The following is a 17,006-nucleotide window of genomic DNA, read 5'->3' as shown; positions in this document are numbered from 1 at the left end:
TCTTAATACGTTGTGCATTCAATATAAATAAAGGAACTCCGGGAATCTAAAATGATGTTTAAAACGTGTAATTGACAATGTATGTAGAATATAAAAGAACAAGTCACTTTTAACTCCGTGCTGTCGTAGACCTTTATTCTGAAGGAATTGCTCCGGATGTTGTCCTTTTTCACTGTAATATTTCCGGTGGCAGGCTTATGCAGCTGTGCAGTCGACTGTGGAAACACGTAAAGCAGCATTTGTTTGGAAGCTGCTACCCGTTGGTGTATTCACTCTTCGGTAGAGGAGTTTGAATGTCCTCTTGAACACCAACATGTACCACCGGGGTAAACCTGCACATGGCCGGCCGCCGTTCAGACCTCGAACCCCCCATGGTCCTCCTTTCAGACACGGAGGGCCCTGTAGTGCCCCCCCCCCTGGACACTTACCACCTGCACGTTGTGGACCCTTTTCAGCCACATCGCCGGATAACTACTATCTCCTCCACAGGCCACCAAGAGGTCATTTCATGAGAGTACGTATCCAACAGGCTAGTGAATCTATCTCAGCTAGCTGGTTTCCTGTGTAGTATTTTTATAGTTATCACTTTTTATTATTTAACGTTTATTATTTGGTCATGCGTTAAAAATGACTGCCACAAAGCTGGTTAAATATTGCTGAAACACCTACTTTTGTTTTACTATGTTTCTCCAGAAGGATTAATTTAATTTTCCTGAAAACGTTAATATAGTCTGCAACAAACAGTTATACTTTTTGTTGCAGATATATCGAAAACATTAAAGATATTTTACATTGCAGGCTCATTGTGCACACAGGACGCCGGCAAACTTTCATCCTGCGTTGCAAATTTAAAAGCAGCATCCTTGGTGTCCGATTTATGTTTCTGCCGGTGGGTGCTCAAAACAGTGGAATGTTTTTCCGTGGATGCTCGAGCCCGGAAGCACCCACGGAATCGGCGCCTATGACTCAAACTGTGTGCGATTTTTGAACTTCAGTTACGACATGAGGAGAATCTCTACGCTGGATTGCTTTTGTGTGACTCGCTTCAGTCGCCCTGCGTCTATTCGTGTCCTTGCATTGACTTATCGCGCTGCGCATAAAGTTAGCTTCACGTTGGGTGTAAAAGAGACACAAGTATGCTCCTGTCAATCGCACACTCATCATTCTCTGCTGATGTCTTTCGAAATATTGTTGAACGTTAGCTCTTGTTGCTCATTTGCATGCTTTCTCGACTTCACAGTAATTCGACCTGGGGGCCAGATAGCAGAACATCAGCTCCATCTTATCCAGAGATATTTCTCTTTGGGGAAACGCAGAAATACGCATACATAGTGCAGAGGAGCTGACTTCATGTTGCTCAGCAGAGTTGATAGAACACAGTTCTTGTGCGTGGACTAGGGCTCTATAATATGGCCATATTTTTAGGCATAATCTTGATACACAGTATATATTGCGTTATTTAAAAATCCTCTAAAGGTGGAACTTCATTTATGCATCCTGGCTGCTGCAATTCCCCCCAAAGCCATACTGCAGAGGTCATTTCAGCTGATGAAGTACAGTGTTTGGATCCCCCACTTTCCTTGGCTACATTGGACTTGGCAATACAACGGATCGGATTCACAATAGGTAAGTCTGTGAAATCAGATGTTTTGTTACTGTTTACAAAAAATAGACTAGCCAGCCGTGCTTTTTTCGTGTCACATTACACTTAATATACCTTTCAAATAGATTAAACCTTAACGATTAATTAATAACCTTTATTATAATACTGTAATGAAGTTTTCCGTTTCTACATTGCATTATGTATGTAGCAGACATAACAGTATTGTAATAAAAAAAGGTCTGAATCTAATATTTGTCCAATAATCTGTATATTCTTTATTTTGCTTCCCATTTTGTGCAGTTTAAGAAATACAAAGGAATCAAGGATTGGAAGAGCCAATGGACCTGGCAGATTTGCAGCATTCTTCTACAGCTGGAGAAAGAGTCTTGCCGATCCACAGAAGAATGCACACAACTGATAGTATCCTGATGGATCTTGAATCTAAAAACACATATTTCAATCGCTTTATTCTGTTGCACATATTTCAGTATTTTTTTCTTTTGATGGAACTTTTTATTTACAACCACAAAGTTTAATCATAAGAGTTACAGTTTTTCTCAAATACATACCAATTATTAATCTTGCCTTGTTAAAAACTGACTCTTAACAGCAAAAGAAACAACACCCTTTTTTCTAAGATAAAATCAAAAGAATGATGAGAAAATAATGGTGTGATTAAAATTATAAATGTTTTACAAAGGCCGGTTGAAAGTGTTTTTCATGTTATTTTGAACTATACTAGTACCATGAATCCAAATGCCTGGGAGTAACAGAAAGCTGCTGAGAAATGTAGCTTTCTTTTACTTTACACAAACTTTATAAAAGTTCCACAATTCTTTGACATAAGGACAGCTAGCAGTGCTAGTTGGTAAAATACTGTAGCTCACATGCTAGCCAATAATGAAACTGTTTCTGATAGTCAATCAAAACAGCTTCTCTGAGATTACTCCTATTTCCTGTGGCATTTTGTTCACAGTACGTCATTGAAATAATACAACATTTAATAAAAACATATTCAAGACATGGAAAAGATCCCAGAGCTAGTGAGCTCTCTAACTTCCACTTAATGAGCTTCTTGTGTCTTGCTGTCTTGTGTTGCAATACATTTTAAAACATAGGCTTTGACTGCATCCCCGTTGCAACTTTTACTTGTTTTAGATGCAGCCTCAAATCTATTTACATTAGTTTGACTGGAACTACACCCTGCAGCTGATCAGAATACCCAGACCATGGTATAACCAAACTTGATTGATGTTGACCTTGCGCCCAAATCCAGCTATGTTCAGTCAGACATTTGGGTATTGCCAGGTGTGCAACAGTACACAGAAGTAGTTTTAATCATATCCAGGATTAGGAGTCATTGAAACCTTGAAACCTTGTCATCAGTACCTGCAAAAAAACGTCCTCTTGCAGTGGACTGATGTAGTTTTGCCCACTTTGTTTTACTATTCTTAGTCATAAATTCAGGAACATGTCAAACGGGACACTGAAAAAACCTTCCCAAAAGGTAACAGGTATATCTACAGTACAGTATAATATGAACCGGAAAATAATGTATTAGTCAACTAAATGTATTCAAAAATAGATGCAATAAATAAATAAAACTGTTGCAATAGGAGAAATGTCAAACTGATTCAGCAGTTAAAAGGACATTTGAGACTGACTGATGAAATTAAGAAACCGCAGTGTTCCTGTAAAGCAGGTTAGCACTTCACTGTTAGCAATTATTATCTAAAAAACAATGGAGCATGCACATACATTCATTATACCTTCAGTGGTAGCATAGCATATATGTGCTAATGCTTTATTATATGCCTGCATAGGCAACAGTGCTAGCTCCTAGGTTTTAACGTCAAATCCAGTAAACCAGATTGGCCAGTCTACTGTACTTTAAGGTGCGGGACTGCTATTGGTCAATTTCTTTAGAAATTGTTTTATCACTTTCGGTTTTCCCACTGCACATTGTTTACCCAGAATGTTTTTCCTCTCTAACAGCCAATAAGGTTAACGTTTGAGTCAGAAATCACAAAATATAATTTGGGCTTTCTAAACATTATGGCTGAATTAACTGTGTGAAGATACTTGCCAGCCTAGCAACAGTATTTCCAAATAAGGGACATTTAAAAAGACCTAAAAATATCTTCACATTCAGTTTAATTCAATGTTCTGTATTGTTTTACCCCTCTGAGCTCAACGCCCTTTGTTAATACAGTGGGGCAAAAAAGTGTTTAGTCAGCCACCAATTGTGCAAGTTCTCCCATTTAAAAAGATGAGAGAGGCCTGTAATTTTTATCATAGGTATACCTTAACTATGAGAGACAGAATGAGAAAGAAAATCCAGAAAATCACATTGTAGGATTTTTAAAGAATTAATTTTCAAATGATTGTGGAAAAGAAGTATTTGGTCAATAACAAAAGTTCATCTCAATACTTTGTTATATACCCTTTGTTGGCACTGACAGAGGTCAAACGTTTTCTGTAAGTCTTCACAAGGTTTTCACACACTGTTGCTGGTATTTTGGCCCATTCCTCCATGCAGATCTCCTCTAAAGCAGTGATGTTTTGGGGCTGTCGCTGGGCAACACGGACTTTCAACTCCCTCCAAAGATTTTCTATGGGGTTGAGATCTGGAGACTGGCTAGGCCACTCCAGGACCTTGAAATGCTTCTTACGAAGCCACTCCTTCGTTGCCCTGGCGGTGTGTTTGGGATCATTGTCATGCTGAAAGACCCAGCCACGCTTCATCTTCAGTGCCCTTGCTGATGGAAGGAGGTTTTCACTCAAAATCTCACGATACATGGCCCCATTCATTCTTTCCTTTACACGGATCAGTCGTCCTGGTCCCTTTGCAGAAAAACAGCCCCAAAGCATGATGTTTCCACCCCCATGCTTCACAGTAGGTATGGTGTTCTTTGGATGCAACTCTGCATTCTTTCTCCTCCAAACACGACGAGTTGAGTTTTTACCAAAAAGTTCTATTTTGGTTTCATCTGACCATATGACATTCTCCCAATCCTCTTCTGGATCATCCAAATGCCCTCTAAGCAAACTTCAGACGGGCCTGGACATGTACTGGCTTAAGCAGGGGGACACGTCTGGAACTGCAGGATTGAAGTCCATGCGCCGTTGTGTGTTACTGATGGTAGCCTGTTGCTTTGGTCACAGTTCTCTGAGGTTTTCACTTGGTTCCCCCTGCACATGTGTTTCAGAATTTTTTCACGTTCTAAGGCCATTAAGGGTATCTGGTTGAGTCCCAGAATCACAAATATCATGTGGTTCTAACTTATGTCTTAACTTTTGAATAATTGCCCCACCAGTATTTCCAAATAAGGGCTTACCTACAAATATTTTCACGCTTCAGTCTAACAATGTTCGCTTTGTCTTCCTTGACATCCCTTTGTTTCATAGTGGCATTTTATTTATCACGTGACATTGTGCGAAGTGTCTTTTAAAAGTGAAACCTGTATTCAACAAAGGTACCTCATTAATACGGTAACGATGGAGAGGACAGAGGAGCTTTTAAGAAAATTTTCAATGTTGTGGAAAATAATGTATTTGTCAATAACCAAAAGTTCACTCAATACTTTTAAACCCGTGGCAATAATGTCAAAGGTCTTGGTGACCAAGGGGAAAAAATAAAATATTTCTAAACCCTTCCAAAATCAATATGCACATACAATATTTACAAAAAGTCAAAGATTATTATATCGACAAGGTTAGTTGTGCCATACAAAGCAGTTTCTGTCAGGTACAAGACAGAGGGCAACACCACACTGCCTACACCTCCAGGGGGTCTACTTGTTGAGCTGCATGGTCTGCCTACATACAAAAATAAAAGTGCTGATCAAAGTGGGTATGGAAAGGGAATAATATGTCCTTTTTATACAGTAAGGAGACTAATAACTGCAGCGAGAAAGTGTAAAATAGTGTATTGATTATCCTTTACGAAAGGTGATCTTACTCCTAAAACATCTTGATCTACTTCCATCATGGATTAACGTTCATGAAAGACATGCATTGTTTGTTCATTAGACAAAACAAACACTTTTCCAAGAATGGATTACAAATGGCCTGAAAATGGTACAAACAAGCGGTACCGTGTGTGATGGAGGTATGGCTATGAGCTGTACCATGCAGCTAAAAGTGAAACATAATCCTGCAAGAGTGGGGAAAGGTTTTTTACATAACAGTTTTTCAACATTCAAAACATGAAAAGCAAACTAGTTTCCTGCAACAATTTGTTACGAAATGTTTGAAGTTAGTTTGTCTTAGAAATAAATCCGACTTAACTGCATTACTTATTATGTATGCCAGCAAAGGAGCATTGACCCCTACGTATGTCCAGATTGTTTCTTCTATACAAGAATCCACTTATTGCTGGTAATAGGGAAAATGCCTATTCCTTTTCAGTAACACAGCTGATTTTAGGCCTGTCCAGCATTTTATTTGCGGAAAGATGAAGCTAATTTTCCTTGGAAATGGCAAAACGTATTGTACAATCTGTTGTAACCACAGACCTTTCTAAAGGGTTACCCACGTTTCTAAAGTGTTCAGTGTACACTTTTTTTCTCAGTCAAACACATGTTAAGCATCTACAACTGTCCCCTTTCAAATACGATTTATCTCAACTATGCTAATACAGATGTCTTGTATAGCGCTATAACATGAATTCTGAATACTCTCAGCCCCAATGTAGAAGCTTCTCCATAGACCATAGTACAGTGGTTGCTGTGGGAGGCGGCCAGCAGATCGTCCCACAACCACTGCATATTCCCATCCCAAAGTGGAATACCACTCCCGTTGAACGTCCTCCAGACAGCAGGTATATCTTTCTACTTTGTGTAAATCTAAGCATGAACAGTTGAACTAATGCTTTCATGTATATTTTGAGTTCTCTCTCATTCGAAACACATGCATGCTGCTTTTCAGTGACCAAGCCGGTGAGGAATTCCTGAGATGCATCGCAACAAACAAGCCTTTGCCAGACTATCTCAAAGGGAACATGGCATACAACCTGGCTGATGCTTTTATGTCGGCAAGTGTCCTGAACGAAGCGATGAAATCAAACCCTGGGATCCAAAAGCATGCATCCAGGAGCAGAAGCCGCAGTCAAAGTCGCTGTCGAAGTCGCTGTCGAAGCCGTGGAAAATCTCGAGCCAAGAGCCGTGCAATAAGCAATAGCCGATCGCCAGACCGAAGCAGAGGACGGAGCAAAAGTTGTGCTCGGGGCAAGAGTCGGCCAAGAAGCAAAAGCAGGGCCAGGAGCAAGAGCAGGGCCAGGAGAGGGAGCAGGGCCAGGAGCAAGAGCAGGGCCAGGAGCAAGAGCAGGGCCAGGAGCAAGAGCAGAGCCAGGAGCAAGAGCAGGGTCCGCAGTAGGAGTCTGAGTCCAAGCAAGAAGAGTCATGTACGGAGCAAAAGCCGGGTCAGGAGGTCCAAGTCACGAAGCAGCAGTGTTGAAAGGAGGCGTGGGAAAGACCAAAAGAGGAAGAGGTGCACCAGCCCGCACTTTAGCAGCAGTGTGGGCATCAGTCATAATCTGACAGGAAATAGTCTGTTGAAAGGACTGAAGGTGGTCATGAACAGCAAAGAACTGGTGGAGCGGATGCCCACCCTCAGAGATGCCATCCTCGCTATTCAGGTAGGGCTCCTCATTCATTCTCTAAAATGCTCTCAGTGCAAACCAGCACAAAAACTGTGATTCATGACTACTAGGGTCTATATAGACGTGGACAGAATGGACAGACATATGTCTATTGTTTTATTTTAACACTTGATCCAAAAACATGATGGCTGAAGCTGTGAGTTGGGTGAAGATCCGCCACAGACCTGGTCAACTAGGTCATGGGAGTGTAGAGAAAATACACCATTTTTTAAAAAAGTGGAACCAGATTCCCTCATTTATATCCATTGTGTGGGTTTTAAATACATCGGGAAGTGGTGACGCAGATGGTGAGCTAGTCAATTGAATCCTGGCTATACTCTTGTCTTGGTTAATTTTTTCATCATTTTGTTTAGCTTCATATCAAATGATGGCTTATAGATTAACTTTAAAACAGAATCAGGCCGGTGGTGGTTTATTGTGTTGCTAATTATTCTGACTTCTCTCCATTTAAACAGAGACAGGCCAAATCATAACCATTAACATCTGGGATTTACTTTTAGTTATGGGATGCTTTGCAGCTGTCAGTATTGTTGTGAGGAGATGTCAGGATGATGGGCTGCCACCTGGAAGACATTCCAAATAGTTAAGGGCTTGATGCTTTAATCTGGACTTGAACCTACCGCCCAATTATTCAGTCCAAGACCTACCGACTGAACTACTGCAACCTATTTAATCAATTATAGACTAACCAAATCAGTTTAGCATATTTTACCAAATAAGGGCAATTTAAAGGAGTCTTCATATAGTTCTTTGTTTTAGAATCAAGCTGCATGGGGAAAAATGTGCACTAAAGGTGCTGGCTGCCACACTGGAAATTGATAGAGACTTTACTAATATCAAGCTGCAAGGTATTGCCAACACTGTTCATACCACAGTCTGCGCAGTGGGCATCCACCTCCATGGACATACCTCCTGGTATTAAAACACGTACCTCCTTTTTTACTAAAACATTGAATTATTAGTCAAACAAGATAACAAAGGGAAGAAGCTGCTATCAGCTAATTGTATGTCCTTTCATTTCTTTTGTGCAGGGTTCAGATGAAAGCAAAAAAGTGGAGCGTGTTTGTGCAGAGCTCAGACAGCAGCGACATGACAGCAATGACAATTCATCGTCACTGGAAAATGACAGTATGCTGCTTCCTCATGACAGAGTAGGGAGCGACTTCTCTTGGCTGCAGGCGCAGAGTCAGGAGGACTCCACAGTCGTGAAGGCTGAGGAGCTTGAAGATGAAGAGTCTTTCTTGTACGGTAATGAAGAGACCGGAGGAAGACCAACCAAAACATCCTCTACCACACTTTTTGCAGCATACAAACCACAGGGAATGGATAATTCAGGCAGTCAACAGAACAAGACCCTTTACAGTAGCTTTGGGGATCTGCTTGATCTGAAGCAAACCCTTCAAAGGACTTCATCAAGCGTAGCCTCCGCCAGTCTGGACAGCAGTGAGTGTGAGAAGATCAAAAACATATTAAAAAGTCTAGACACAGCAGAAGTCAGCAAGATCAAGGGGAAGATGCAGGGTCAAAAGGTGGAGAAGCAGCCATCTCCTGCACCTTCCAGTTCAGAGCGGACCGCAGCTGCCTTAGCACTGCCCGCGCTGGGTAACCCTAACGTACGGCAAGCTCTGGAGTCCCTACAGTCACTGATCAAAGGTGAGAATCCTGTGTTAAAACTGAATGATTGAACTGACCGTGCCATCACACTTCAATCAGCTTTATTCATCCAGTAAAAGTGGCTTTGACATCATTATAAAGTAAACGTTGATTGCCAAATGTAATGGCAGTTAAAATAACACCGTCAGCCATTAGATTTGTTCCTAATAAGCTTCACTTTTAGTAGGCTATTCTGTTTGTCCCCAATGCAATTGCAGCTTCTTCCCAGCAAAAACGAAGTGCATTAACAATTGTGTAACCAAAACAGGAAAAGGATTGCGCTATCGTTTCACCTGGTGACCATCGGTAGCTATCCCCAGTTACCAAAGTATCAATGTTAAATCTTTGTAGGTATATTCTCCAGTAGAAGCAACGGCGTACAGTGGAGCAACAGATGTAACTGGAAGACAAAATGTGTTGTCAGTAGTAGTAGGTTCAGAGGAAAAAATGAAGTTATTTCCTTATCTTTTTAAAGGTGGCACCAACAAAAGTGCCACTAGGAAAAAATCTAAAAGTTCTGAATTTTATCTTTAATTCTGTGAAGTTCCAAATGTTTTCATACAGTAGGCACATTGTATATTTATCTTTGGTTTAAATACTTTCATCTGAAAAAAAGACAGGGCAGACTAGTGGCAGGACAGCAAACTAGCCAATCACATTTTAGCAATAACTATAAATGTTTGCTTACAACTGGTTAAATCCTCGTGGAGATGAGTGCGATCTAGACTGCAAACTATCTTGTTGAGTGGCCTTGGCTGAAATGATAAGAACGGATACAGCTTATTATTTGTAGGCCTTTTATTGTGAAAGTTAAAGAGTGTAAAGAGTGTGATGCTGCTGCCATTAACAGGGTGAGCAACGCATAGTTTGTTTAGGTTCACAGTTCGGCGCAAGCATGTTATTATTTTACCTTCATAAGTACAGGCGGTCTCATTCCCTCAGTGTTTAGTGCCATACTTTTTTTCCCTCCCTTATAGCATTGTGAAGCACCTTGAGATCACGTTGTTCTATAGAAATAATATGTATGATTATTATTATACTTTTTCTCTGATATGTTTCAGCTCATAAATACGGCTCTGATTTGAGCACTATTTAAAGGTCCCCTTTTATGCAAAATGCACTTTTTGCTGTATTTCTACATAAATATGTGTCCCCAGTGTGTACGGAGACTCATAAAATGTCAGAAAAAAAACCCCTCTCTCTTTTCCTCCTTACCCACTAAAAACAGGGGTACAAAATAGCTGATCCAGATTTGCTTCGGTTATGACGTCATAACGGAAATGTGGGCTGGCTTTAAATTGAACTCCTGGCAACGTCCCGCCCACGTGACAAGTCCTAACCTATCGTCCCCCATATACAGTCACAAGCTGAATCCCCTCCAGTGTGTGTGTGTGTGTGTGTGTGCGTGCGTGTGTGTGTGTGTGTGTGTGTGTGTGTGTGTGTGTGTGTGTGTGTGTGTGTGTGTGTGTGTGTGTGTGTGTGTGTGTGTGTGTGTGTGTGTGTGTGTGTGTGTGTGTGTGTGTGTGTGTGTGTGTGTGTGTGTGTGTGTGTGTGTGTGTGTGTGTGTGTGTGTGTGTGTGTGTGTGTGTGTGTGTGTGGCAGGATGTCTGCAGGAGGGACTTAGAGTTGTTGTATATATAATGTCTCTGTTCTAGTGGTAAACACTGAGAAGTGTTTCAGAAATAATGCTGGATGTGTTTTGGAACATAATATGGCGTTTAATCACGGCAGCGTTCAGCTGAGTTTCTCCATTAGAAAACTCTCTTCAGAGGAGAGATCATGACACTCCAAAGGGCCTTGGCCAGCAGCAGCTCCAAAGGGGCGTGGCCAGCAGCAGCTCCAAAGGGGCGTGGCCAGCAGCAGCTAGTTCATTTAAAGCTAGTCACAGAATCAGCACTTCAGGAAAAGGGCTGAAATAGAGGGGGATGAGGCATGCTACAATGGGGGATTTGTTTGGTATTTTGAGCAAAACACTTCAGACATGTTTTGTATAGATATTGACCTACAATAGATTGTTCAAATATGGTATAATAGGAGACTTTTAAGTTACTATAGAAATGTAATGCCGTATCTTACTTTTCTAATGTCTCATTTGGAATCACGGTTGATTTCTGGTCTGTTTCTCTACAGTTGCCGAGGATAAGATGAACTAAGAAGTATACGAACTGAAGTCCTCTGGATTAATGATTTATCTTCTCTGACTTTATAGTCTAATGCTTACGATGTCATTAAGAGGATTATATTATTGTTGTTGTTGTTCTTTCTTTAAGCAACGAAGGAGAAACGTGAAAGAAGAGATGGCAGTGGCTCATCGCAGACGTTCTCTGATAATCACAAGGTACTGAATCTCAAGCTGTGCTACTGACAGTGATTGAATTGGATGCATTTAAGGATCTCAAAACCCCTAATTCCTTTTGAAATTGTTACATGTGTTTCTTAGGCACGTGACAATGATGAAGGGAAGAATGACAAACAAACCCGGATGAAAAAAATTGAATCCTTGGTGAAAGAGCTGGAAGTACTGCTGAAACAGGATGGTAAAGCAGTCTCCTGTGATGAATGTATCCTTTAGCATTAAATACTCAACGTTCTTCACCGTCTCTCTTGTCTCTTTGCAGGATTGAGTTTCCTGTCGCCAGTGATTGGGTTTTACTGTCAGAAATGTGAGGAGTTCATTGGAGATTTGAGTAGTGCTGAAACCCATGCAGCCATCCACCGCCATGGAAACTCAGGCAGTGTAAGTATCACTCCTGTCTGCCTCTGTGTGCTGTCAACAAATCCCATAAAAGAAAAAAATAATCAAAACCAGGAAGAATGGCGCTCCAAACATTTTGATCTTTACAAAGTGATAGTCGATTTCAGGGGGCCCACACCGCAAGTTATAGTGAGTCGCAAGGCCCGAATGTCCACTTTCAAAAAGAAGCTTATGTAACTTTATGCATCCAAACAAACTATTTTTAATTCAAGCTCCATTATATTTTATGAAAGCAAAATCTGTTTTCCTGACCATCTCTGTCTTAAAATAAACGGAGCAGTATATCACCTCTACTTCTATCTCCATACATTGTTAATTCACCATCTGCTAATTTAGTCAATAGCTACATATCATTCTCTTCTAGTTTTGATATATATATTTAGTGTGTATGTCAGTTAGTGAGGAAAAGGCAGATCAAACTCGACCAAACTGCTCAATTAAATAATTCTGCCGTGATATGCTCTCACTGAAGGCTATGAGGGCCGTTAGGGACATTATTCAGAAAAACCATTCACGTACACATGTGAAACACTCTCACACACACAACTGAAACCAAAATCATTTACAAACGTATATAAAAATCTCTCACACACACATGTGAAACGCTCTCATAAACACATTTGAAACGCTCTCACACACACACGTGAAATGCTCTCATATACACATGTGAAACGCTCTCACACACACACACGCACACATGAAATGCGATTTCAGTATGTTGTGTGAGAGGGATTTCAATATGTTCTGTGAAATCGATTTCAGTCTGACGGAAGGCGTTTTAAGAAAACAGCAAAGAACCGCGAAAACAACATTTTCCGTCTGTCCGTTTGCTTGTTCCATCATGTCTGCTCAGCAGCCTGCACAAAGCTTAACGGAGGCAGCAGCGTTGTTAAATAATTTCCTGGCCATAGGTGAGACTATTAGAACGCTATCGAACGTGGCCACAACCAGGCCACAACCGACTGTTGAAACTGCAAGTGGGGACACCTGGACGGTCAGCTATTGTCCCTCTTCCTGTCCCGCTGCGGGCAACGGCCCACTAGAGTCTGATATCGGGGTGCATAGTCTCTCTCTCTCCTAAGGGAAGCTTTATTATTTAACAACCCTGCTGCCTCCGTTAAGCTTTGTGCAGGCTGCTGAGCAGACATGATGGAACAAGCAAACAGACAGATGGAAAATATTGTTTTTGCGGTTCTTCGCTGTTTTTTTAAAACGCCTTCCGCTTTTTTTTTGTTCTCACACAACATACTGAAATCGCATTTCGTGTGTGTGTTTGTGTGTGTGTGACAGCGTTTCACATGTGTATATGAGAGCGTTTCATGTGTGTGTGAGAGAGCGTTTCATATGTGTTTGAGAGATGTTTATATAGGTTTGTAAATGATTTTGGTTTCAGTTGTGTGTGTGTGTGTGTGTGTGTGTGTGTGTGTGTGTGTGTGTGTCTGAGAGTATTTCACATGTGTATGTGAACGGTATTTCTGAATAATGTCCCTAACGGCCCCTCATAGAAGGCTGTATGTCCAGTGTCGCTTTACATTTGTTTGTCTTGTGGAATACATTTTAAAAGGCGGAAACGATTAAACCGCCCACAAACTGGTCTGGCCTGAGGAGAGAGGTTGGCAGAGAATACACTGCAGCATTCGCAGAACAACGAAGTTTGGATTAAAGCTTCTGTAGCTGAACTCTAACTAACGGCTAACTGTTGAAACAGCCTCCCTGCTGTCAGGTGGAAATGACAGTTTTTGTGAACTCTTAAACGGACACAGACCCTGAAAGTAGCTGGTCTTGTTGTCCCGCTGGTCTGCGGACTGCTACTGCAGGGACTCACTGTCGCCTCTATAGGAACAAATGCTGTTACAGACAGGACGATCATGGCTAGCCAGTTAGCATGCTTATTTCAGTAGATATGTCTGAAACCTTTTGACATAATTACCTTCTCACAAATTTATTTCATAATGGGCATATCTTTATGAACATTTACAGTGGCCATAAACTCTTTGCTTGATTATCATTTTATTTATGTGTTTTCAGCAGAAAGTGCGGGAGGACAGGAATGCTGAAGACCATTTGAGCGGCAGCTCTGCGCATCCACAGCCCTCAGACGGGAGGGACCACAGGAGCTCTGACTACAGAGAGTCAGCAGAGCACAGGAGTCACAGGGACCCCCAGCGAGACTGGAGGGACGACAGAGAGCACAGAAGCAAAAACCACAATGAAGGCAGGAGCCACGGGGACACCCAGGGAAACATGTCCTTGAAAGAGGAGATGAGGAAGGAGAGTCTCCTCATTACCGTGTCCCGTGGACAGACCCCTCCTCCTAAGTGGAGGCCCAAAGAGGAGGTAAACAAAGATCTGAACATCGGAAGTCATAACAAAATTAAAGTGGAAGACACTGACGGCAAGGGAAGTAAATCCAAGGGCAGCATAGAAAAAAAAGGCAAAGTAAAAGATGGAAGCAGCGACAGCAGTGATGATGACAAAGGTAAAACACAGAAAGACAAATCCCTTAAAAAGAAAAAGAAGAAGAAGAAGGATAAGAAGAAAAAGAAGGATCAGTCCTAACTGTTGAATTATGCTTGCCACTACGCTGGGAACCACGTTGATATTTTTTATAGGTATGACCAGCAGGAGGGGGTGTTAAAAGAATGTGCTGTTAGGAAGTGCACAAAACGATGGTTAGAAATGAAGATTAATATCAATGTTATCTTTTGTGCATCTGGCTGAGATGTCTCTTGCCTGGAGTTTTGAGTTCTTGGAGATGTATGTTCCCGCTCTGCTCCCTCCAAACACATCCCAGTCTCTGCTCTACTGGACTTACAGGTGAGACAAAATCTGTTGGCTGTAAAATGTCAGCATGCTACTTTTGCTTCGCGGCTTCCTACAGATTTGACGGTGATAATGATGTAAGTGTACAGTGAGCTTTTAGTCGCCCTGTCACATCCTGGTTTCATGTTTCAAGTCAGTGTTTGCATTGTTTTTCTTTACGCATTCATCTTTCTTAATACCAGTTACCGTGTACATATTTTCAAACAGCATTGTAGTGATAGAAATGTGATGTGTGTATTTTGCAGTTGTGTTCCTCCTTCCAACTTGTCCGTATTTTTATCTGAAATACGAGATCACAAGTCTGACATTTTATAATAAAGAAATGTGTTTACCATATCGTTTAAATGAGTCAAATGCTGTTGCAATCAAGTGATCTGATGAATGCCTCATGGGTTTGCAGCGCAGTGGCTAGAAGGTGACAGGATAGCAGAATCCTTGACATAGCGTTCTAGAAAGTTAAACACTATCTAGGTAATGCTGCATTTATGATATCCTACATTTATGTATTTTTGAAACTACATTAAAGTGGCAAATGTAATTGCTGCCTGTGTTACGTTGAGACTTCAGTAGTGCTGCTTTTGTTCCTCACAGAGATCTCTTCCTGAGTCCTGTCTGTGTGGAGGCAATGAGGGACCTGTGTTTGAGGAGGAAAGGGTTTTTCTGTCAACATAGTATTTCTGCAACTATAATATCACACAGCCTTTCTGAAGTTAATAAAAAATATATATATATATATACAGCTCTGGAAAAAATGATGACCACTTCAGCATAAACAGTTTTTCTGGTTTTACTATTTATAGGTTTGTCTTTGAGTTAAATATTTGTTTTTTAGTCTATAAATTACTGACAACATTTCTCTGTGTTGAATTCAACAGACACTGGAATGGCTGCCATACATGCAAAGATTGAGATTCAAGAAACATTTGGAGTGGTCTCTTCTTTCGGGCTGTATATATTCTCCAGCAAACATTCTTACGTTTTCGCAGCATGAAAAGTGGGTTCATATAAAAAATGTACATATAAATATACATATAAAAAATGTATTAATGGTGTTGGGGAATATTTTGCTTAGGTGTTTAACCTATGACCTAGTTCATCATCTTCTCCTTCCTCTGTCTGTATTCCCATGGCATCGGCAGGGGCAGCCTTGGCTTCCTGAGCTTTGTTGTTAACCATATTGTACAAGCTCATGCTGACCTAAGATAGATTTTATTGTTTTGGGACAGCAGGGTGCCAGTTTATCTGGCTCCAGCTACTCTCGTACGCATATTCTATTGACCTAGATGGCAGTTTTAGTTAAACGTAATGTCCGCTCTTATTTAGTCTGATGCTCGAAGAATGTTGATTACCCACTGGTTAAACTGGTTAAAATCTCTTCCTACAGCTAGCGATCTTCAGAATTGGTCGGGCAACCGCTCTGTCAACTCGTGGCTGCAGCAAATGTCTTGTCAATTCTCCGGCTGTAAACTTCATAATAAACCTTCAGTGTGTGCCATCAAAGTTACAGCTTTCCCCGTGTCTCTGAGAGTTTCGTCTCCATTGCTCCAGAAGTTTCCATCACACAGATAACTGTCTTCATTACCTACAGGACAACATGTCAGTGACAAAAGACATTTTTAGGGTGTGAATAACACATACTGTACTGCATTGTACTATAGTAAACTGTACTGTACTGCAATGTAGTATACTTTACTGCATTGTACTGTACTGTACTGTAGTATACTTTACTGCATTGTACTGTAATGTAGTATACTTTACTGCATTGTACTGTACTGTAATGTAATGTAGTATACTTTACTGCATTGTACTATAGTAACCTGTACTGTAATGTAGTATACTTTACTGCACTGTACTGTACTGTACTATAATGGTAGTATACTTTACTGCATTGTACTTTGCTGTACTGTAATGTAGTATACTTTACTGCATTGTACTATAGTAACCTGTACTGTAATAATAGTATACTTTACTGCACTGTACTGTACTGTACTGTAATGTAGTATACTTTACTGCATTGTACTATAGTGGAATGTACTGTACTGTAATGTAGTATACTTTACTGCACTGTACTGTAATGTAGTATACTTTACTGCATTGTACTTTGCTGTACTGTAATGTAGTATACTTTACTGCATTGTACTTTGCTGTACTGTAATGTGTTATAACCTCTGACCTTTATAAAGCTGAGAGACTGGTTTGGCCTCAGCTCCATTGGGGGCTTGGATGTAGTTAGGGAACATATTAGGAACATGCCTGGGGAAGAGGCAAGACACCGTCAGAAACATCTCCACTGTAACATTAACTAAAGCACAGGAGCTTCCTGTCAGACAGTAAACCTACACAGGCTCAGAGCGGTTGCCAACCAGCAGTGAGGCCAACTCTGCTCTGACTGGGTTCCCAGGTTCCAGGTCTATAGAGTGTTTGTCAAATGTGTGTTCCACTGTCCCTCCTTTACCGAGGTCCCTGTCAGAACCAGAGACATTCAGAGAGAAAGAGGGGTGAATAAAATC

The 17,006-nt window shown here is 41.0% G+C and overlaps 1 protein-coding gene across 5 annotated transcripts; it reads left to right on the top strand.

The window, feature by feature from the left end:
- The first annotated feature begins 185 nt into the window (after positions 1 to 185).
- si:ch211-195b21.5 (transcription initiation factor TFIID subunit 1) lies at positions 186 to 16,097 on the top strand. Of its 5 annotated transcripts, XR_010165029.1 has the most exons (10): positions 186 to 514; positions 6,289 to 6,425; positions 6,533 to 7,241; positions 8,297 to 8,918; positions 11,189 to 11,256; positions 11,359 to 11,455; positions 11,537 to 11,655; positions 13,702 to 14,490; positions 15,372 to 15,490; positions 15,881 to 16,097. XR_010165029.1 is itself a non-coding variant. In XM_063875275.1 (8 exons), exons 1-8 carry the CDS (start codon positions 314 to 316, stop codon positions 14,230 to 14,232), a joined length of 2,481 nt encoding a protein of 826 aa, XP_063731345.1. In that variant the 5' UTR covers positions 186 to 313; the 3' UTR covers positions 14,233 to 14,830. The 5 variants fall into 5 exon arrangements, 2 of the variants coding, with proteins under 2 accessions (XP_063731345.1, XP_063731344.1); XR_010165030.1 differs by lacking the exon at positions 15,372 to 15,490 and having other exon boundaries at positions 15,881 to 16,086; XR_010165028.1 differs by lacking the exon at positions 15,881 to 16,097 and having other exon boundaries at positions 15,372 to 15,853.
- Positions 16,098 to 17,006: the final 909 nt, after the last annotated feature.

The sequence above is a fragment of the Eleginops maclovinus genome, chromosome 22, assembly GCF_036324505.1.
Source record: "Eleginops maclovinus isolate JMC-PN-2008 ecotype Puerto Natales chromosome 22, JC_Emac_rtc_rv5, whole genome shotgun sequence".
Taxonomy (NCBI): Eukaryota; Metazoa; Chordata; class Actinopteri; order Perciformes; family Eleginopidae; genus Eleginops; species Eleginops maclovinus.
The sequence above is the reverse complement of the archived record's forward strand: the minus strand, read 5'-3'. Positions and strand labels throughout refer to the sequence as shown.